General features: G+C 41.1%; 1 protein-coding gene and 1 non-coding gene across 2 annotated transcripts in view; one reads left to right on the top strand and one right to left on the bottom strand.

Moving 5' to 3' along the window:
• TNFSF11 (TNF superfamily member 11) overlaps window positions 1-18865 on the top strand; it is a 31351-nt gene extending 12486 nt beyond the window's left edge. The window contains exons 3-5 of the mRNA XM_055336096.1: window positions 12727-12772; window positions 12853-12951; window positions 17440-18865. Of these exons, the coding sequence (XP_055192071.1) occupies window positions 12727-12772; window positions 12853-12951; window positions 17440-17861 (567 nt within the window). The 3' untranslated portion in view covers window positions 17862-18865. The remainder of the gene's footprint in view (window positions 1-12726; window positions 12773-12852; window positions 12952-17439) is intronic.
• On the bottom strand, window positions 13234-13335 carry LOC129516708 (U6 spliceosomal RNA). Its single transcript, XR_008665840.1, has one exon. It is a non-coding gene; the product is annotated as a U6 spliceosomal RNA (small nuclear RNA).
• Window positions 18866-23996: the final 5131 nt, after the last annotated feature.

Raw genomic sequence — 23996 nt, 5'->3', positions numbered from 1 at the left:
GATACCATTGCTTCTATTTTTTTTTCTATTTTTATTTTTATTTTCTTATTGGGAGTTCGATTTGCCAACATATAGTATAACACCCAGGGCTCATCCTGTCAAGTGCCCCCCTCAGTGCCTGTCACCCAGTCACCCCATCCCCCCGCCCACCTCCCCTTCCACTACCCCTTGTTCATTTCCCAGAGTTAGGAGTCTCTCACGTTGATACCATTGCTTCTAGTAGTATCCTGTTGGCTGGAACTTACACGTAAGACCACACCTGGCTGCAAGGGAGGCTGCACAATATTATTTCTAGCTGAGGAGCCATTTGTACCAAGGCTTGAGGAAGGGAATTGCCCATAACTCACCAGGAAGAGGACGGGCTGCATTCTAGGGACAGTGACCAGTCTCTAACACTCACTAAACCCTATTTAGGCAGGAAAGTAGGCTCACCATATGAGCAGAGTTTACTCCATGAATACATGTCTATGAAAAATTTGAATGGCTAAGATTTTAGTTTCTAAAAGTTAAAGGATTTTAGGATTATTTGGATTCCAGGAGAGAAAGAAATTTAAAAGTGGATTTAACAGAATGCATCTTACTAAAGAGCTTTCAGAGGTTTGTTTAGGCATATACATCTCCACATCTGTGATCTTTGAATGAACTTTGTCACCTGCACAGTTTTTAGTAGGTTTTTTGGATTCAAGAACATTAATTTAAAGCCAAAAAATTTGTCATATTAAGTGGTTGTGTTCTCCACATAGACAGCTGATCCTTTAGAATTCTGATGTCAGTTATTACAAGAAGACTACTCCCATTTTTAAAACTAAAGTACATAAGAAATCAACTAAAATTTGAGTAGATATTAACTGCTTATGAAATTGTAATCATTAGAGTTGTTACATAGCCATTATTTCTTACTAGCTTTTTAGTTAAATATGCACATAACAAAAGGGGAAAAAATAAACCCCATTCATTATCACTTTGCCTTTGTATATGAGCATGTGTTCCAAGAAAGTTTCTTGTAAACCCACAAGGAAACTTAGGGTTTGGGGGCACTAGCGTTCCCAAATCAAGATGTTAGTCATGTAGTGGTTTTCCAATGGGATTTCATCTGCGCCATAACAGTTTTGGGAACTGCAATTCAATCAACCCCAATCATATGTAGCATTTATGAAAGCTGTCTTTATGGGAAAGCTGAAGTAAGACCCACAGAATTTTCCTACAAAACCAAGGCCATCCACTGCCTTTTGCCTAACAATCGGCCATTGGCTATGATGTGCTCGATCTCAGGGACACCTAGAGCAAAAGGTAGGAGGGTTTGTAAGAGGGAAATAACAGTGAGTGGCATCATGAAAGATGGTCTGATCAGTGTGCTAGAAGTATCCCAGGATGGATGAAAATATATTTTTGGATTGATTTTCTTAAAGAAACAGAGGTAAGGAAAAGACATGCCTAGAAGAGAGCGTCTAATTATGTGGCTTGAGATCTTGACTTACGATTTTAGAAGTGAATGAAATCCAGGGTCCTTGGCTGGAAGGGAAGGTGGCAAAGGATAGATTGGATTGCTTCCACACAAAGTGGCTCTTCCTAGGGGAAATAGAAAGAATCATGCTCCCTAGAACAGTGTTTCCAAACCCTGCTTGGCCTTAAGAATCACTTTGGGGCCTTGCTTAAGAAATAAAAGGCTCCCAGATTGGTCACAAAGATTTGGTAGCTCAGGAGTAGACATTACGATTTCAGAAATCTTCTCTGAGATGGACTGTCTTTAAAGAAAGGCTTCAGGGTGGGAACAGAGATAGCACCTGGGACCAAGGAGGCGTTCTAAACATTCTAAGAAGATGTGAGAGCCCTTTGGTGAATTTAAGTGACTGTATGTGAGAAGTAGGAGCAAGCCTGTGGTATGGAAATGTGGGTTTTGAAAGTTGCAGAGAGCAGTGGTGCAGCTAAGATGATTAGGCAGATGTTTGTTTGAACCTTTTGAAATTCAGGGTCTGAGAGAGTTCTGTTCTCCCATAGCGTCCTCATCACGAGGGTGCTGCCCTGACCTCCAATCTTTGCCCTTCAGGGACACTAGGTAGTATTAGCAGTGATGGTGGAGGTAAATACGATAATGATAAGTATATATTGGGGTGCTTACATTCATCAGAAAGTTTTGGTGAACTCAGAACCTCTTCCTCCGAGTGTCTATACCTGCGTCTTATCTGAGGGAACCCTTTCACGGTTAAAGACCATCATCTCCCTCACCCCACCCAGAAGCCAGAAGATGGTTTCACACTATCCATCACTAACTCTTCACCTTGCCCCCATCCTATGAATTCAAAGCCTTCAACTACTTCTCTCTACCTAGTTCCTACTGTTGTCACCTTAATGAAGGTGTCACCATCATCGTTTCTTGCCCAGGTCACTGCAGGTGGCCACCCCATGTGTGGTCTCACTGCTTCTGGTTCCTCTGCTCCACAGCTGAGTGACTTCTAAAATGTAAATCTGAACACATCTCTTACTTTCCTGCTTAAATAATTGTTCGGTGGACCCCTGTAACCCACAGTAAAGTCTGAACTGCTGAACGCACAACACAGACTCTTTTGTGCTCTGGAAACCCTCATTCTAACCCCGGCCTCTCCAGGTTCATTACCTTGTACACTATCCCATCACCCCTCCCAGCTTGTGCTCAGTGGCCCTAGCACAGTAAAATGTTAGAAGTTCCCTGACCTGGCTGGGAACTTCCTCTCTTCCCCCCTCTGCTTCCTTGCTGCGATCCAAAGCAGAGTGAGGGCAATGATGATATCCCTCCTGGAAACACAGCACCCTCAGCACTCCCTGGGAGTCCTGACCCCCCAGAAGCCATCAGTAAACTTTGTGGAATGGATGGATGGGTGAATGAAAGACGGGCATTTGTGTGTGGTCCTTTAGGTTATTCTAGGCCTTTCCTGCATAGTCGGGTCTCAACTGTCTTTCAAAATTCAGCTCAGGCATTGCTTCTCAAAGGAGTCCCCCACTGATGCCTGCCTGCCCCCCTCTGGGTTAGAGGCTTCTCTCATGCATGCCCAGAGCTTCTTTATTCACCCCTGTCATTCAGTGCATCCATTGCAGGAGCCTGGGGTGGGTCTGTCTCCTTCAAATGTGAGCTTTGCAGGACAGAGACTGCATGATGTTTAGTTACTCTCCTCAGCGACAGGCACATAGTAGATGCTCAGTGAAAGTTTGAAGAACCCGTTTCATGAGTGAGTGAGTAAGCTCTGCTCATCCCTGCTCTTGGTGTCATGGGATGGCCACTTGTTTGATGTTGCCAGAAGCTAGCCACATTATGCGTGCTCAGAAAGATTCACAAAGGGCTGGAAGTCACTCCCAAGGGTGATTCTTGCCCTGCTTCTTAGAGGGGGCAATTTCTGTCTTTGGAGCATGAGCATGTTAAAAGGACCTTGAAGCTGGAGGACCCTGGCTGGCCACCCTGTCCCTTCCTCCCTGGCCTCATTTGTCCACAGAGGCTGGCCTGGTGCCTCTGATCCTCTTGGAGTGGTATTCCTAGCCGTCCGATACTTTGGGGAGGGTCTGTGAGGGTATAAGCCTTCTTCGGAGGCACGAGGCTCTGTGAATGTCAAAGCTCTGCCAGTGTAAGGTGGCATTATTGTTTCAAGTGGCAGCAGAAAGCAGAGACCGTGTGGATAGCACAGCTAGCCCAAGAGGCCAGGCTGCAGTTACTCTGTAAGGCTCTTAGATTAAACTTTGTAAATGGGTACTATAGTGCAAGACGTTTTGAGATTGGTCTCTTTATGAAGACAAATATTGCTGTCATAAGGCTACTTTATGAAAACTCTAGGGGACCCTTAACTGTGGCAGAAGGTTCCTCATTTAAACCATGAAGGTTAAACAATAAAAACTAATTTTCTATTCCCAGCGTAGCCAGCACACTGCCAGGAAAGCATCACTCTGTTTTAGGAAAACAAGGGCCCTTGGGTGGGGAGGCTACATTTTCTGTTTGCGAAGACATGTCTTTTCCAATCAGCAGACTTGGGAGACTTTTGGGAGAAAGGACCCCCCCCCCAAACACACACACACGAGTGTGCTTGGGTGGGAAGAGGAAGAGACCAATGTACAGCTTGGTGAGGTTCTTCAACTGAGAAATTTCCAGAAGTGGTCATGGGATGCTGGTGGCTGATTGAGTTAGGGGGCAAACAAATTAGATGTTTAAGAGGTGGGATGCTCTAGCCACTGGCCTACCTCCCCTGCTGCTAGCTGGACCATTGGACCCTGTCCTTCGCCCTTGCCCCAGGTGGGGATGATCAGAAGCTTCCCTTCACCCTTGCCATGCTCCTCTCCTGGCCTGGTGCCCTAGAGTACTCTGCTTCAGGACACCTGGGCTAGGAAGCACAGGCCCTGCTCTACCCTTCATAACCTGTAGGTAGGTGATAGAGGGCTCAATGGACCCCACTCTTAAATTTCTTTCCCTGAGGCTATTTTGAACTATTACCTAACAGTTCATAAGGAACTATGGGATCCCCATCTTCATCCAAGTACATATAAAGTTTCCCCCATATCCTGTGGATTAGGAGGTTAGTATGAGCTTTAGGAGAGGGAGGAAAGCAAGACGCTGAGACACCTATATTAATTCTGTCTGTTTAATTGCTCCACAACACCTGGGCTTTCTTCCTGTGCGTGCCTTGTAAACCAAGAATACCAGGAAAGTAAAACCTTTACAAAAAAAAAGATGAGGTGCTGATAAGACGGTAAGACTTCTGAGAGCGCTTGGAGACAAAGTTGGTATGAACCAGAGGGCAGGATACTGGCAGCGAGGGCTGACTCTAAGTAGCTCTGTGTGGCTGGCACCTGTGGTGTCCCACAGTGACCTCGGCGGTGGGGTTTGAGAGCTCAGGGGAGGAAGAGCAAAAGAGCCTGAAGCAGTAACCAGGACATCTTGCAGGGCCTTATGAGCCCAGGTCAAGAAATGTGGGCTTGCTCCTGAAGTCTGTGGGCAGCTCGTGGAGGATTTTGAGAGAAGGAGCGTGCTCCTCTGTGTGCTTTAGGATGCTCCAGCAGCCATGGATCTGTTTGAGGACAGCAGGAGACTGGGAGAGGAGGTAGGAGGCTATTACCTTAATCCCAAATGAGAAATGATGAACTCTTGAAGGAAGGCAGTTGTACTTGGTGGAGAGGAAGGGGATGGATCTCTGAGCTGTTTACGTGGTGGAAGTCTGCAGGACTTCTCTGCAGGAATAGGAAACTGGCTATTCATTTTCAGAAACAACCCATGTGTGGCATTCATGTGCTAACTCGGCTGATAAATACACTATTCTTGTAACTTGGTTGGAGAAGAATTACATGAAGGGTATCATTAAGATGTTAACATGAATGCATTACATATGTTAACAAGTGTATGAACCCGGTATTATATCTGGCAAACGGGGTGTTAAATCCTTGTTCAACCAGCCAGATGTCCCTGCAGCTGCTACTGGTACTGCAGAGGGAGGCAGCCACCTGAGACCCCAGCTATGAGCTGGTGCCAGTGGTTTCCGAAGCATCTGGCTGTACAAATTGCTTCTTCTATGCTCTGACTGACAGGCTCTACGTGGATCACACAATTCACGTCACAATGCACAGGTGGGATTTTCAGTCTGATAACTCCAACCTCCAGCAACTTGACCTTTTCAGGAAATTTCTATAGCTAGGCATGTCCTCCGTAGGAGCTTAAATCGACTTCTATCATTTCGTAAGATAACAAAGCACTGCGATCAAGCAAATAAGACCATTTTAATAAACCTTCACTCTTGGATTGGAATGTTATCAAAGTCCTGTTTGGGGCAGTTGTCCAACTGAATTTGCAAAAGCAGGCTTACCATTTGCCTGCTTAAATGTTTAAATTACCTGGAGCAAAATTTCCACAACTACCCAAAGGAACTGAAAATACTTACAGGTGTTTGTATTTATTCTTATGGAGTACAATCTCTCCCAAGCGGCTTTGATTTATCAAGATTGAGCCAGTTCTGAGATGTCTCTCACCTCCCTACTTTTGGTGAAAGGCCAAAATATTTCAAATATTTGGTGAAATATTTTAGGAAATATTTTAGACGGTATTTGAAAGAGCCCGTGCCAACAGCTGAAGACCCCAGGTTGCTCTCTTCAAATTGAGCCTACCACACTCTGGGTATTGTGCTTCTTGGGATGTTGCATTTGGGAGAAGCCAAAAAGAAGCAATCCTGGAGACCACAGTTACACAATCACATCGATCTTTTGTGTGCTTTCTTTCCTGGAGGAGAAATTGTGAAATCACATTTTTCTATGCATGAAATACAAGTCAAAAATATTAAAAAAAAAATGGGTGACGGGCACGGAGGGGGACACTTGACGGGATGAGCACTGGGTGTTATTCTGTATGTTGGTAAATTGAACACCAATAAAAATTAATTTATAAAAAAAAAAAAGAAGAAGAAGAAGAATTGGTTGTTTTCTTGTCTTTTTAGATGTGCTCTGACAGCAAAGATGAAAGGTTAGTGCAGTCCAAATAGGAAACTACCACAATGAGAAGATGAAAAAAATGTTGTGAAATGTCCTCATCCCTATTGTTTTTAGACTTTGGAGAGGGGGTGACAGCAGTTTCAACCGGTAAGGCCTGGCTGGGGCATCGCAGGCTTGTCAATGGGGACAGAGTCCGCTAGGTGGCAGTACGTCCGAGGGTTTCTTGCATCCTGGATTTGGCAGCAATTTCTTTGGCTGCCTCCCAGTCCTTCGCTTTTCCTTTTTGTTTGGAAGGGTTAAAGGAAGCTATCATAATTGAGGCCCATAATTATGCATAAAAATGCATAATTTTGCTGAAAAGCCCACGTGTTACAGTGTGGCCATAAAATAAATTCATTCATTCATCTGAGTTTTCTTAGTCACTTACAGGTAATGATCCCAGTTGTCCTGGGTAGTTTATGGAAACCAGGGGGCAATTCTTCTTGTCCTTTGCACGTAACAGACGCTAAGCCTGCTGTATTCTGAGGAAGCAGATCACTACTGGTCCTCCTGTGGAGCAGACATTGGGTTGTCTTCTGTGGCTCTTGGTGGAGAGGTGAGGGGAAATTGCAGGGAAGACTGTGCCGGCCTTCCTCACCTTGAAAACTGTCCCTGGCTCGTGCCAAAGGCTGTTTGCTGCCAGGCACGTCAAAGGCCTATCACCTTTGGTGCGAGGCACCTATCCTTTATGATAGTGTAGACCACATATGCACTGGATGGTTATCCAGAGAGTTAAATTCTTTTTTCTTTAACTTACAGCTGGATTTACAATAAGATAAACACACATAATATTCTAAGAAAGATCTATTTCATCTGAGTAATTTGTTCAGAGGAAAGGAGTTGGGATATTCTTTGTAGTGTTTTCCCCAGATTAGATGATCAGATCGTTTTGAATTCAAGGAAACCAGAAGCAATGTCTGAAGGATAAGATTTGGGAATAAAGAACTGTAAATTTTAAGACACTCTAATTAGCGTGACAGATGTAGAGGACTAGAGTGGATGAAAATAAATGTAAATGCACGGCTTAGAAAATAAATGGAATTGTCAGTTGGGGTGAAGTTTCAGTACTCCTTTTGAAGGGTTTCCTATCATCTTGAAAATTAAAAATATTAGGGGGGGGCATTCAAGACAGATCTGTGCTTGGTATATACATAGCAAAGTACCCGATCTTTGAGAAAAATGACAGAACAGAGTAGCTCCTGCTGTATGGGGTGGACTCGACAGTCACGTTTGGAGGTGGGTGCAGGCCACCCTCACACCCAAGGTCTGCAGGCCATAGTTTGGGCGGTTCACCAGCCAAGCCCTGAACATGGCTCAGCCAATTCTGAGCCAGTTGTTTTCTGAAGGCCCTGGGAGTTCTGAGCTCATTTATCCTGATGTCAAGGCTCCTTTTTGTCCGATTTTCCAGGCAACCTGCAGGTACTCGGCAGCTAGATCCCCAGTGAAGAAAAGCCTCCTTTCAGACTTTAGGTTCTCCAGTTGGAGCTTTATAAATTAGACTGAAAAAATAAAGATTAATAAAAGAAAAGCTTACACATTTATCGAATATAAGTTCCCATGAAATGAAGACCAGAAGAAACTGTTACCTAACTGGCTTTTATACTAGGTTTGTGGGAAATTGTGATAGGACAAAAGGATCTGAGGTCAGGGCAGGAAACTGGGGAAATCTTAACAAGGCCTGTTCCTTCCTGTTATTCCTGGTGTCCTTACATCTTAGAGATAAAGATGCTCCCTCCTTTCTATCAGGTAGGAGGAGAGCACCTCTCACAGAGGGTCCTATGATCTGCTTCAGAGGAGACGGACCAGGTCAGAGGGTCCTTCCTGTACCTGCCATGTCTCAGGTTCCTTCAGCTTAAAATATTAAATATGCCAAGGCCTTGTATTTTGGGGTAGCATGTTCTGAACTCCATGATGGACCATTGAGACTCTTCTGTGAGCTTTCAGGCATGTACCTGAGGACTACCTCTTGCAAAGGGAGAAGGGTATACAGCTCTGAAAGAGGAGTCAGAGGCAGAGGTTCAAGTCCCTGCTTTACTAGGAGAGTCCTTATTTTCTCAGGCTCCATTTCCCAGTCTCAAAAATGAGGTTAGTGATAGCTGCCCAGCCTCTGATTCTAACAAGAATCACTATGACAATACAAGGGAAAATCCTTCGTTAGCTACACATACTTTAATTTTCAGTATGAATATATGAAATAGATGGAGGTTGTGAGAATAGAATAAATCTATGGCCAAATAGAGACATGACCAAACAACCATTCGTGGGAGCACTCAATTAGTAATAATGTTTGTCAATGCCTGCCTCATATTAGAATCACCTGGAGAGATTCTTTAAAAAAAATACCAGGTCGATATCAGACTAATTACATTAGACTGGCAGGAGCTGGGGCCTGCGTACCCTGGATGTAGTCCTAGAAGAATGTTCTGTTTATGGTTGACATCAATACACATAAATAACACTGAGCTTGGAGTCAAAAGTTGGGAGTGAGGTAGGAATACAAGAATAGTTCATGAGAATACATTTTTTTTGTAGCCTCGGGTTATAGACACATCCTGTACACCCCTTTCACATGGAAACTTCCCTATAGGGTTTCTTTGTTTTAATTTTTATTTATTTATGATAGTCAGAGAGAGAGAGAGAGGCAGAGACACAGGCAGAGGGAGAAGCAGGCTCCATGCACCGGGAGCCTGACGTGGGATTCGATCCCGGGTCTCCAGGATCGCGCCCTGAGCCAAAGGCAGGCGCCAAACCGCTGCGCCACCCAGGGATCCCCCCTATAGGGTTTCTGAGAGGAATTGCAATTTTGGGGGTGCCTAAGAACAGGTATACCATGAAAGCAGCATTATATGATGGGTCTCTAGCTAGAGTTTTAATCCATCCTGGGTGAGGACACATTAGGGTTTTTTGTTTTGTTTTGATATTTAGATGGGCTTTCTTTCTTTCCTTTTTTTATTTTTATTTTTTTTTTATTTTAGAAGTCTTTGAAAGTGCTTCGGGGTGCTGATTATTGAATTTTCTTGTAATGAAAAGTTCTGTGATAGCTCTGACCTAGAAGCGACTGATTAAGTGGGCAGGAGAAGTTTATTCCCAGGTAGGAAAGAACAAACCTTCCCTGCCCATTTAATCAGTGACTTGAGTCTGCTTGCTTCGTTTGCCTGGGTCTCAACCTTCAAAAAAAAATTTTAGATCTGCCCATCTCTGAAATCTTTTGGGATGTCAAATGGATTGCTGTTCTCAAATTGAGGCCCGAGGCCAGCAGCTCTAGCTCACCTGATGGAAATGCAAATTCTCAGGCCCTACCCAAGATCTACTGGGTCAGAAACTGTTTCAGCGCACCCTCTGGGAGATGGTGATGCATGCTCAAGTCTGAGAACTACCGAGCTAGCACATAAACTCTTCTCTTGTTTTTTCTCAGTAAAAGGTGTGTTTTTCTTCATAGAAAAGCACAAAGCAGACATTGATTGACATATGCCACGCTTAGCTTTGCTTCCTGTCCCCCTCTCTCCTCTCCCCTCTGAGGAGGAGTCAGATTAGGAGAGGGAAAATGAAAGGTAGCTTTAAATTTCTGAATTACTGTGTCATCAAGGATTCTATTCCAATCTTTTAAGAGGTAGTAGTCAGGTGAAGAAACATTGCATATATTAGTGTATAAAGATATGCACTATGTATAAAGACATATTATTTTATAAGTGTATAAATATATATACAATGCATAAGTATATCTCTATTATAAATGCATATATATAATGAATAAAGGTGCCGCGTGTGTGTATAAAGCTATGAAAATATGCACGTGTATAAGATACACAATGTATGGTGATACAATATGTGTATATAAATCTCTATTGTTAATACAGGAGAGGTTAACCCAGGAAATTCCAGAAATCTGAGTACTATCGGGAATCCAGAGACCTAGGGGACTGGAGGTCAGCAGGGGAGAAAAATAAATCTTGGCGGGGAGGGAAGAATAAGACTTGCTAAGGAGCAGTGCACTGCACGATGCAGAGGGGGCTGCTACAGTTTGCCCAGAATTTCCCACACGCAGTGCTCCCAGATTCTGCGGTGCGGTGCCCTGGGCCAAGGCCAAAGCAGAGGTAGCCCCGGAGGAGTCCAAGGCTTCTTTGTGAAAGTCAGTCACACTGTGACTTCTTTAGGTAACAGAAAACAGTTGTACTATCTCCTACAAGGGTCTTTAAAAGTAGAATAGATTCTTTTCTCTCCTGGGAGCCCTGAAGGCAGAGAGAAAAATCAATGTTATCTCTCGAATTCCAAATGTTAATAGTTGAAGTTGTGTTGGCCTCTCTCTCTATCATCATCATCATCATCATCATCATCATCATCATCATCATCTATCAATCATCTATCAATCATCTATCATCTATCTATGTACCTATCTATCTATCATCATCTATCAATCATCTGTCATCATCTATCATCTCTCTATTGTCTATTATCATCTTCATCTATCTGTCATCTATCAATCATCATCTATCATCTATTTATCTATCTTATCATCTATCTATCTATCTATCATCTATCTCAAATCCCTTCTCTCTAGACACTCAAAGAACTTAGGTTGTATGGCTTAACCTTTTAAACAACACAGGATAGGGCCAGGGGAGTGGGGGAAATGGGTAGCATGGACAGTCAATCCCAGTAATAGAGAAATTAGGAATCTCTCCAAGAGTGTTTCTAGTATCTAGGTATTTGAATTGCCAGACACTCTGCTAAGTGCCTACGTGCATTACCTCATTTAACCTTAAGCCCCACCTTATGATAGAGGTACTATTAGTATCTTTAGTACAGGTAGATAGTTGATAAAGGATTTGAACTGAAGTTAAACTTGATGTTTCACCCACTCCATCTTAGTATTTAATGATAGCTAAGGTTTTGGTTCAGATGGGCCTGCAGTTATTTACCTACTGGATCCTTTATTCTCGGCGCTCAAATTGAGATATGCAATTACCTGTGCTCATTACGTACTTGTGTTCTTTGTTTTTCAGCTTTGAATTTCTTTTTTTTTTTTTTAAGATTTTATATATTTATTTGAGAGAGAGAGAGAGAGTGGGAGCAGGGGGTAGAGGAGAGGAGCACAGGGAGAGGGAGAAGCAGCCTCCCCACTGAGCAGGGAGCCCAATGCCGGACTCAATCTCAGGATCCTGGAATCATGACCTGAGCCGAAGGCAGATGCTTAACTGACTGAACCACCCAGGCTCCCCATTCTGGTTTGAGTTTCTAAACCTCTATTTGTGACAGTATTTCAACTTAATTATTGATACTCTAAAAGTTCTTAGAACTTCCATATAGTACTTTAAATACACTGATTTTTTTTAATTAAAAAATTGACCATTGGGAGCTAGGCATTACTCACTTTCCTATGGGTTGAACTTCAGTGCAGTAACAGGAATTCACTAATGAAATAAACATAAAAAGAGCCTCCCTAAAGATTCGAAAGGGTCATATATTTTGTGGTAATTATTATTTTCCTAGTTAACTTCATTTTCATTTGTATATCTGCTACAAATTCTTAATTATGATTAATTATTCCAGGTTTTATCATTTACATTGTCTCTTATTTCCTCTTATCGTCCAAAGTATTTTGTTAGATGGTATATGTGTGGTCTACTTTTCTAAGCATATCAACATAATTCTTTGGGATGAACTTCTCTCTCTTTTTTTTTTAATTTTTTTATTTATTATTTATGATAGTCACACAGAGAGAGAGAGGCGCAGAGACACAGGCAGAGGGAGAAGCAGGCTCCATGCACCGGGAGCCTGACATGGGATTCGATCCTGGGTCTCCAGGATCGCGCCCCGGGCCAAAGGCAGGCGCCAAACCGCTGCGCCACCCAGGGATCCCTGAACTTCTCTCTTTAAAAAAAAAAAAAAAAAAGATTTATTTATTTATTGTAGAGAGACAGAAAGCACAAGAGTGGGAGGAGGGGCAGAGGGAAGGAATCTCAAGCAGACTTCCCATTGAGCATGGAACCTGACGAAGGGCTTCTCATCACCCTGAGACCATGACCTCAGCCAAAAACCAAGAGTTGGACACTCAACCAACCGAGCCACCAGGTGCCCCTGGTTGAACTTCTCTTAGATAGCTACCTAGAACACCAATGAATTTCACTACCTATGTATGTCTGGCCTATTTTGAAGGAAAGAAGATTAATTTATCATATGTCCAACAGTCCTAAACTCTTATGGCTTGACTGGAAGAGTAAATATATAAATAAGATTTTTGTCTTTTTATTTCAGGAATTACAACATATTGTTAGATCACAACACATCAGAGCAGAAAAAGGTAAGCCTGGACCTGCATGAATATGTGAAATCATACAGGGTCCATACCCTTTGGGCTAACAAGGTTTTTCTCATCTCCAGCTATGATGGAAGGTTCATGGTTGGAAATGGCCAGGAGGGGCAAGACTCATACTCAACCTTTTGCTCATCTCACTATCAATGCCACTGACATCCCATCAGGTAAGTTCCATTTACATCCAGCCTGAAAAAAGATTTCAAGAGTCCTTTACCAGTCCATCTGAATACTCAATACTATTATTAGCCTGTTGCTAACATTTTGAGAGCCCTTAACTTCTAGAGCAGAAGAAAGATCATTTGGTGTTCAGTTGATAATCTATATTATGGAAACAGTTGTTCTTTTTTTTTTTTGGTATATGAAAATTTATTGTCATGTTTTCACCACCAAAACTTACAATCTTGATCTTTCCTTCCTTGGTCTTTTCCTCTCTTTGTACAAGGCCAAAAGAGAGAGAACACTTCACGAATTTGCGTGTCATCCTCGCACAGTGGCCATGCTAATCTTCTCCATATTGTTCCAATTTTAGTATATGGGCGTCATCACTCTTCATTTTCAGATCATCAGAATGGGTGCTTATTTTTAATAACTGCCAGTTGAGGTTGCATAAGTGGGGAGGACAGTCTCTTGTTATGTTCATCTGTATTTACCCAAACTAAAGTTGGTACATTCCCACTGCCAACCTATAAAGTGCATGGATTTAACTTCTCCACAGTTCCAGGCAGAGGCTTAACAGAGTTATGTTTAAGAGGCAGTCGCCCTGTAGAAAAGGAGACCTACTCCTTCTCCAAGGGCTTATTACTTTCTCTGGATAAGAATTTAGCTCAATGCACTGGAGAGCTGATTATCTTTTAGTAGTGAGGAAACCCAGAGCTTTGTGGCTACATCTAACCAATGCTCCGGCTATTACACCCTGTAATCCCCACTGGTCACCCTACCTTGGGATAGATGAACATCAAAAAGGTTAAAAGAAGGGACGCCTGGGTGGCTCAGCGGTTGAGCCTCTGCCTTCGGCTCAGGCCATGATCCCAGATTCCTGGGTTTCAAGTCCCACATCAGGCTCCTTGCATGGAGCCTGCTTCTCCCTCTGCCTGTGTCTCTGCCTCCTTCTCTCTCTGTGTCGCTCATGAATAAATAAATAAAATCTTTTTTTAAAAAGGTTAAAAGAACATTATAATAGACATTATATAATTATATATTATAATATAACATTATAATATGTAATTATATAATTATTATAACATTATATAATTATTATTATAATATAATTATGTCAGTTGACATTATTGTCATTGCATTTGTTCAACATAAACTATGTATCAGGCATTTCATTATATTCATTCCCTTTACTCCTTACCACAACCCTGCAAGTAAGTGATTATCATTCAGATTCACAGACAAGGAAACTGAGGTCCACATAGCTTATCTGCTCAAGGTCACAGTGGTAGTAGGATTAGAAGCTGAGTTCCACCCCAGAATCACTCTAGTTGATTCCCATGTCCATGGTTTTTACACTATGGGCCATCATATTAGCACCCTATTAGTACCCTGTGGCCTATTGGCTTTGTCAGAGGAAAATAAATTCAGAGTTCTTATGTTCTTGTTTTCCCATGAGAAGTAGATTAATGTGGTTTTAATAGCAGGGACTCGTGGTCTGACTGCCTGGGTATGAAGCGCCACTGTACTAAGTATTGGCTGTGTGATCTCTTGCAAATTATTGGAATGATTTGTCAGTTTTTTTATGGGGATGAAGATCATATCTATCTCACGAGGTGGCCATGGAGATTTAACAAGGCAATGCCAGAGCATGCTCATATGGAAGTTGGCATATAGTAAGCACCCTGTGAATGCAACTTGTTACTATTATTTGAGTTTTATTAAATAATTATACATGTTCCATTTTGTTCTAAAAATGATTTAAGGCTGGTTTTTTTTGGAGTTAAAAACAAACAAACAACAACAACAAACAAACAAACCAAGTTTTAGTAAATTCTGCAGCCACTATCATAGCATGGGTCACAGATATTTCCTGACTGCAGACATAGAAACTGAGAAACCAACGCTTTGGTGTGTAGCACATTTTCCTGAACTATCTATCCTGTCCCAGATATCTGCTTTATAAACAAATTTTCTCTCTGCACATGTGTATGTGTGCCTTACATTGAAGCTACACTAATTTTCTGAGTGAAAACTATTTTGCATATTAGCAAATGCAGTCAAATTAATACTGATATATCAGCTGTTTGTGCTGTGAATGCACTCTGCATTTATCTTTTCAGTTCATTTTAAATGGCATATGATAAATATTACATTACACTGTGTGCCAAAGTCTGTTTGGCAATACCAAGCGTGTTTTAGTTATAAAGCTCTCTCTTCAGGCACCTAGCATCGAACCATTGCCAAAAAGCAAGGCAAAATTCCTAGTTATTTTCTGACAGCTATTGAGTTTGTGACTGAGTGAAATGAAGTAGTGTATACTTCTGTTTAAGAAAATAGCATTTGCTCCTCTGGCTAAGCCAACAACTCCTTGAGTCCATTTATCTCCCAGTTTTGGCCAGTACTAGGATTCTTCAGAGGGAGATGGCTTTAATTTTGCATGTTCATTATTGGCTTCTGTTTTATATTTATTTACATATAAGGAAAAAATCAGAATTTGCCTTCTATTGACTGATAGCGTATGGATTTGCAAAGCTTCTTGAATAAAATGCATTGGGAAGTGTTTTGTGAGGCTAGACTACGTGGCTTTCTTAAGGTAGTGGCTCAGGCTAAATATTTGGAGACAGCCTCTTCCCTAGCACCTGGTGGAGACACCCCAGAAGGGATGAGGGGTTGGGGTAAAAGGTCATCAGCATGCTTTGTTAGTCATGGAAACCCGGGCTTGCCATGTGAGGTCCCTCAACTTGATCACAGGGTATTATTATCTTTGTGTCTCCCACTTTTCTCTATTCTTGAGACCTCCTTTTTTTTTTTTTTTTTTTTTTTTACAGTGATAGCTTTCCTCCTTTTCTCCTCTACATGCTGTGTGCGGTCCATTCTTTGTTCCAACAGTTCCCCTCACTGACAATACTCTCTTCCTTTTCTCAGCCCATCTGTATTTGATTGAATCCTTCCCTGTCCTCTGGCTCCAGTGTCCCCTCATTGGGCTGAGTGCTCCTGATTGCCATTAATTTCTGCAGCATTCACTTGGCAGTTGCTTGGCTGAAGTTCAGCTAAGTGCTGTGTGACATACAGCAATGAAATATTGTATTTTCCATTTTATAAGCTTATTTCTTATTTTCTCCCTTATTACTGCTAAGTGCCTTGAAGCTATACTGCTTGATAAAATTCTTAATTATGGGCAGAGTGAATCCAAATAGAAAACCTCACACAGATATTTATTGAATCAACCAAATGAATCTGTGAATGGATGAGTTTAATGAATAAAAATAGAGATAAAAAAAAATAGAGATATGTTTAGTAGGGAATATGGACACTCCTTCCAATTGACTAGCTAACAGTGGGGGTGATATGTGGTCAAGGTTCCTGTCTTTTCTACCCTCTATGTATCATATTCCTTTCTTGCCTCTCCAGGCTATATCTACGAGCCCTTGGACTAATACTAACTCATCCATTCCACTGGGAGTAGACTTTACCTTAGTCATTCTCTTTCTCTCTGTTAAGAGTCATCATAGGAGATAAACTATAAGACAAGACATTAATTGAGAGAAGAACTAAATATAAGAGTAGGGTAAGAACAGAGAAACATGGAATAATTTTAGATGGGAAACATCTTGAATTTTGTTTGCTCTGTCAATGGGTTAGGTGACTGTTTATTATCAGCCTGGAGGATTTACTTTTCTCGTGTTTGTGGCGCTGTGATGAACAGTCTTGCAGTCTCAACCTGAATCACTTGGGACCATGGGTTGATATTTACATTTGGAATGATATTTACATTTGGGGTGATATTTATGCTCTGGATGCTTCAATCTGGGATAATCTGGGGTAGAACCTCCAATGAAAAAGAAAGAAGTGTGCAAAAGTGGGTCCTGGAGGCAGCAGTGCCTGTAATGGCTTCTCAGGCTCGCTTTAGTGCCCTCCTATGGAGTTCAGGAAATATACTGTCCTTGGACAGGAATTGGAACCATTGGAATCAAGCAAAGTCTGGAAGTTCTCTTCCTATACTTGTCTGTTGCTTTTCCTTTGGCTTATTCTCTGTCTTCAACCTTAAATGATCTTCCTGATTCTGTTGTCTGAGTCCTGTACCTATTTTAAGTTCTCAGGCTCAGTAACAATTCAACAAAGTCATTCTTGATTCTTCTGGAAAGAACTAAGTTCTCTTCCTTTGAATTCCCATAGCAATTATCTACACCTTTGCTCTCAGGGTTCATGTCTTGCTTCTTAACTGAGGACATACCATACCTATCGGTCATGTACTATAGGCTCCTTGAGGGAAGGAAAACTGAGTTTTTATCTTTGTCCTCTCTCAGGCTCCTAGTAGAGAGCTCTAGGGACATCTTCATGTATTTCTGCCCTTTTAGAAAATAACTTCTGAAAAAGTACTCTCCCTTTGGAACAATAACGGTTATGCTATGTTTTCCTCCAACCTTATGGAATCATGAAGATGTCCTTGTTGAAGGAGTGCATTTTAAATCATGTACTTTTTCACTCCTCAGGTTCCCACAAAGTGAGTCTGTCCTCCTGGTACCATGACCGAGGTTGGGCCAAGATCTCCAACATGACTTTCAGCAATGGGAAACTAATAGTTAACCAAGATGGCTTTTATTTCCTGTACGCCAACATTTGCTTTAGACATCATGAAACTTCAGGAGACCTCGCCACAGAGTATCTTCAGCTGATGGTATATGTCACTAAAACCAGCATCAAAATCCCGAGTTCTCATACACTGATGAAAGGAGGTAGCACCAAATACTGGTCAGGGAATTCTGAATTCCATTTTTATTCCATAAACGTTGGAGGATTTTTTAAGCTACGATCTGGTGAGGAAATAAGCATCGAGGTATCCAACCCATCACTACTGGACCCAGATCAAGATGCAACATACTTTGGGGCTTTTAAAGTTCTAGATATAGATTGAGTCCCATTTTATGGAGTGTTATTCTGTATTTCCTAGGATGTATGGAAAATTTTTTAAACAAGGCAAGAAAGATGTATATAGATGTGAGACTACTAAGGAGTATGACCCACAATGATACAAGAAGACTCTTTCCATGCTTTTGACTCGGTAGCGAGCATGTGTATTTACAGCCCATGGGAGAGGTTGGAGTAAACTGTGTTACAGTCTAAAGGCTTTCTTACATAATGGCTTTTAAATTTTGTAATGAATTCCTAAAATTATACCAGATTAGAGCAATTATGGTTGCCTTTATATGAAACTGTATTTGACTATGGGAAGGGCTAATTCTCTGGATCTAGCCTGTGGTTATGTGCCACTTTGCAGCTTAAGAGGAGAGGGTGTCACCTAATGCCAATGGATGATCATCAGAAGGGTTAAGTTCCTTTGAATTGTTACATCATGCCGGAACCTGCAAATAAATACTTTTTCTAATGAGGAGAGAAAATATATGTATTTTTATATAATATCTAAAGTTATATTTCAGATGTAATGTTTTCTGTGCAAAGTATTGTAAATTATATTTGTGCCATAGTATTTGATTCAAAATATTTAAAAATGTCTTGCTGTTGACATATTTAATGTTTTAAATGTACAGACATATTTAACTGGTGCACTTTGTAAATCCCCTGGGGTAAACTTGCAGCTAAGGGAAAAAAATGTTGTTTGCTAATATCAACTGTATTATACTTCTTTACTCTTTTAACTTAATAGATTTTTCAGACTTGTCAAGTCTGTGCAAAAAAAGTAAAATGGCTGCCTTGAATAATAAGCAGGATGTTGGCCACCAGGTGCCTTTCAAATTTAGAAGCTAATTGACTTTAGAAAGCTGACATTGCCAAAAAGTATACATAATGGGCTACTGGAATCTGTCAAGAGTATTTATATAATTATTGAACAGGTGTTTTTTCTACAAGTGCTGCAAATTGTAAATTTTGTGGGTTTTTTATGGAAAAGTTATCAGTGGCTTATCAGCAAAAAAAATCCCATTTTTAATATAGTAGATGATATTTTATACTGTACAGTAAAAACATTGCCTTTGAATGTTAATTTTTTTGGTACAAAAATAAATTTATAAGAAGACCTGCCTTTGTGATGTTGTGCTTTTCTTTCATGTCTGTCTTACTCTGTGACCCCATTCTCTCCAATATGCTATTTTGGCTTTTATCTTTCCAAAGGTTAGCGGGAGAAATGCAGATTTAATTAAAAATTAGGAACAGATTCAATTAAATTAATGAACCTCAGAATTTGAAAAATAATTTACAAGGGATATGCATGCAAGAATGTAGCCAGATAGAAAATAGAGGCTTCTTCACTTAAAAGAGAAAAGTTTATGTTATGCTTTTGTCATGAGAAAAAAAAAATAGTGTTGTGCATGAGTTCATAATGCCCTGCAGAACAACTGACCTGGAGGAGCCCTTGAACATTTTATAGCTTACTATGGTGAGGAAGCATTAGCAATGAACTAGATGCTCGACTTCATGGAAATTTCTGTGGGGGAGCTGTCCCAACCCATGCTGGTTACTCATGTGAGGGAGATAGAAGAAAACAAGCAACTTGGGAAGGCACAGGAAGCCGTAATTTAAGGCACTTGACATTCATGGATAAATGTTTCTTGATGGTTGTGAAGAATAGAAGGAGAAGAGAAATAGCAGATGTTAAAGAAGAAATTGTACATTTTAAGCAGCAAAGCTATGATCGTAGGACTCAATCACTGCCCAAAATACACCTATTGTTTTAAACCTACCCGTAAATCTGAGGTAGATTGGCACAAAATATGATTGCATATTCCAATTGCTGAGCCTTGGTTGGAGGAAAAATGAATTTTGATAGGCAATCAGAATTTCTCCACTCTCCGTTGACACAAAATCTTGTTATATAAAGAACCTTATTAGCTGCCCTGGCTCCTATAAGGTGATTGTCATTTCTACGGGTGAATGACATTCATTCATTTGTTCCACGTTATTTACTGAGCACCAACTATGTACTAGACACTGTACCAGGCACTGGGGATCCTATGGCATCCTTTCTGACCTTAAAGAGTTTCCATCCTAATAGGGAGGAGCCTCCTAAGAGTGTAGTAGGGGAGCTCCAGGGTATGTAGAGTGTGCTGTGGCATCAGAGAGAGGGCCATTGAACCCAACATTAGGAATCCAAGAAGGTCTAGAAATTAAATTGGGCTGAATACAAGGTGGGCTGAAAGCCTTCAAAAGTAGATTTAGAGTAGAATATCCATTACTATTTTTAACTTAGAAACAAATATCTTGCAATCTCTCAAAGATGAGCTAAAATCCAAAGTCTAGGGATGGAAAGAACCTAGGATCTCATGAGACAGTACATGGTAGCCCCATCCAGACTGGGAACTAACATGGTGGATGGTCTGCAATGCTAAGGGAGACCCTCTGCGGAAAACCTTGAAAATCCAACCTGACTGTAATGTGATTTTGCATATGTTAACAACCTGGCAGGTCAGGGATTTTTAGAGCTTTGCTGGAATGAATCTATGACTTCATGAAATGTTGGTATGAACTAGCCTATTCCTTGAAGGAGTCAACTGTAACAAGAGGATGTGCCAAGGGTATGGACGTATGAAAAAGGCTTTCCACCGTTCTAGTGATGCTCAAGGATTTCCAGGATCTGAGGAGGAGGATCTAAAATGCAGGATTCAGTACCTGACTTTCCCATTCACACACTACTTTTACTCCTGCTTTTTCTTCTCACTGACCCCCTTTCCCACTTCCCACTCTTCTTATATGTTTTAATCTTTTTCTTTTTTCTTTTTTCCACACCTCCAATCCATGCCCCTTGCCTCAGAGGACCATCTCATTTCTCTGGTGGCCTCTGAGGAAGAAGGAGGCTGCTGCATCTGACTGAGATGGAACCAGATCCTATCAACACTCAGCAACAGCAAAGTAAATGTGCTGAGTGACAAGATCACGTCAGGAAACCAACACATACTAGATGCTCTGGCAAATGGAATTGTCGGCTCATTGTAAACTTCCCATTTCCATCTTCGTCCCCACACATGCCAAATCTGAAGGAACGAAAGCATACAAAATCTGAAGTCCTTTTTTTTGTTTTGTTTTTTAAATATTTTATTTATTTATTAATGAGAAACAGAGAGAAAGGCAGAGACACAGGCAGAGGAAGAAGCAGATTCCTTGCAGAAAGTCTGATGTGGGACCCCATCTCGGACCTGGGGATCACGTCCTGAACCAAAGGCAGACACTCAACCACTGAGTCACCCAGGTGTCCCTCAAATTAGTGTTTTCATTGTCTTTGGGTAAATACCCAGTCTACTGTTAGTCATTTTAAATATTATGTAATTTCAGATTGATCCCTTTTGACTCATAGTGATTAAAGGATCATATCTATACCACTTCTTATTTGGAAAGTTTATTTAGGTTTCTGTGTGGTCTGAAGTACAGTTTGGGAAATGTGTTATGGACCTCTAAACAAAAAGATCTACTCTGAGTTTTTAGGGATAGATTTTGATCTATCTCACTTTACTAATTATGTCAGTTAGGCCATCTATATCATTACATTCTCTGGTCCACTTTATCTGTTAAGCCTCCTGGAAGTCCTCTGTCTTCGTGAGTCAGCTTTTACAAATATACCAGATTCACGCACGCTTGCATCTTTTCAAAACATGGCATGTGCAGTAATTCCTGTTCAGTGGAGTTGGTTTCCTCCATTTCCTTCTGCTCCTTTTGTCTCATTCGTTTCATCAGGCCATCATAGAAAAGTACCCAAGAAGATGACCTGTTTCCCCAGTGACTCCAGTGGAAATCTGAACACCTCGTATTTTGTCCTGTCTCTTGGTGTCTACTTGTTGATTTGGCTAGGGACAGTGGCATGGGGTCCCACGTTACATTTTGGGGACACAGCTCTGACTCAGCTTGCATTTGCACATTTAGCCTGTGGAGCCATTCAGGGCACGTCAAGCATGTGCTAGCTTCACTTTTGGCTTTGTTAATCGATTCTCTAGCTTCTTTGCTATGAAATTGAAATATGTTTCCCAGAAGCTGCATTTATAAATGCTAATTAGTTATTGATTCACATTATTATGATTTAGGCTTGTGTCATTTTTACAATAAAAAATTTGTACACAGTAAGTATTAGATTTTAGCTATAAAACAGAAATCTATCCTTTTGATTAGTAACACTTTTATGATACCTCTACTCTTCTACTCTTGTAATTGAAAGTTTCTATTTCCTAATCATTTTCCCTCCCCTCCCCTCTCCTTTGCTGACTGATCTTCTTTTCAGGAGTTTGTCATTACCACATCTTGGCCAGTACTCCAGCTATTTGCAGTGACAATCTCTTTGGTGTATCAGATGTGGACCAGTTGTAACATTAAATTTGCTACTGGCTTTCAATGTTTATAGAGAAATCCTGTAGAATCTTCTTTTCTGAAAATTCAAAGAGGTATCTCTTCCTTTTGGCAAAGGAATGGGCTAGTAGCTACTTCATTAGTAGCACCCAGAACTAAGAACCTGGGGATCAGGGCTTGCTTCAGAAACGGTTACTTCTCCTAAAAATGTAATAGATATTTTAAAGTTTCTTATGAGGTTCCCTTATGAACATACCTAAAGTCATGGTATGTTGTCATCTTGGGCAAAACACATTTTTTCCCTTTTTCTATGGATTCTGCACAAGCTTTATTTTCTCAAAGGCCTGATCTTAATAATCTTACGTTTGTGGAGGGCACCTGAGTGGCTCAGTTGATTAAGCGTAGCATCCAACTCTTGATCTCAGCTCAGGTCTTGATCTCAGGGTTGTAAGTTCAAGCTCCGCATTGGGCTCCACTTAAAAAAAATTCTTATGTTGGTAGAATGAAAACTTCTCATGAAATGTACACATCTTTCAAAAGATAGATTACAAGTTTGAGTGTCAGCTAGATCCAGGATTGGAGTCTGAGCTCTGCTGCCTGGTAACCTTGGGCAGGTGGTCACCATTTGCATTTTGGTTTCCTGCCTTGTAAAGCAGGAGTCAAGCTCCCTGCATTGACAGTAAGGACTGGCACATGGGAGGGGCTCAACAAATCAGGGCCACCATTATTATCTTCTCATCCCATTTGCTAGACCCTTGGCCCCCAGAGTAAAGCATGTATTTTATCTTTTTTCTATAGCTGCCATGCATGGCCATATTGAGCAAGGCACTGAACTACGCACTAAAATGGACACTAGGATAGATATTACATTAATTTTCTGGGGCTGCAACACGTAGCAATTACACAAATTGAGTGGCTTTAAACAATAGAAATTTGTTCTCTTGAAGTTCTGGAGGCTGGATATCTGAAATCAAGGTAAGGCCATACTCTCCCTGAAGATTTTAGGAAAGAAACTTTCCCTAGGATTTTGACAGGTTTAGCAGTCTTGTCCCTGGACTTGTAGTTGCATTTCTCCAATTTCTGCTTCTATCATCATATGGGCCTTCTTCCCCGTGTGCCTGTGTGTCTCCAAATCATCCTCTCTTCATAAGAACAACGGTCATTGGATTTATACCCTAATACAGTATGACCTCATCTTACCTTGATTACATTTGCAAATACTCTATTTCCATATAAGATCACATTCACAGGTTCTGGGTGGACATGAATTTTTAGGCGAAACTATTCAACCCAGTACAGTTATCAAGGGACATAGAGTTCAAGAATGAAATAATATCTGCAAATCAAACTATAATTAAACTAGAGTAAATTAATGCCATAACAGAAGCATGAGCAATGATGCTGGTAAATGTATCTAACACAGTGAGGGTTTGTTTCATTGAATATGAATGAAATCATATTGGATTCGATTAAGTATGATGTGTTTCTGTTCGCTGCTGATTTTCATGAGACTATGTTGGGATTAGAACAGGCTGCTACGTGCCCTCTTACACCTCCCCTCCCTGTGATACCTCTCCCTCTCTGCTCCCAACCCTGCACCAGGGCATCTTGGCTCTGCTAAGGGCCATGACACAATTTGCATTTGCTTCTTCCTTCCAATGGGAAATGTGGTTTTGCTCAAGGATTAGAAATTAAAAGGAACATGGAACCATATGGAGAAAAATGTTACTTTCCCAAAGATTCAGAGCTCAGAGGGAGGCAGCCC

The sequence above is a fragment of the Nyctereutes procyonoides genome, unplaced genomic scaffold (assembly GCF_905146905.1).
Source record: "Nyctereutes procyonoides isolate TBG_1078 unplaced genomic scaffold, NYPRO_anot_genome, whole genome shotgun sequence".
NCBI lineage: Eukaryota > Metazoa > Chordata > Mammalia > Carnivora > Canidae > Nyctereutes > Nyctereutes procyonoides.
Note: the sequence above shows the minus strand (reverse complement) of the source record. Positions and strands in the feature narration are given on the sequence as shown.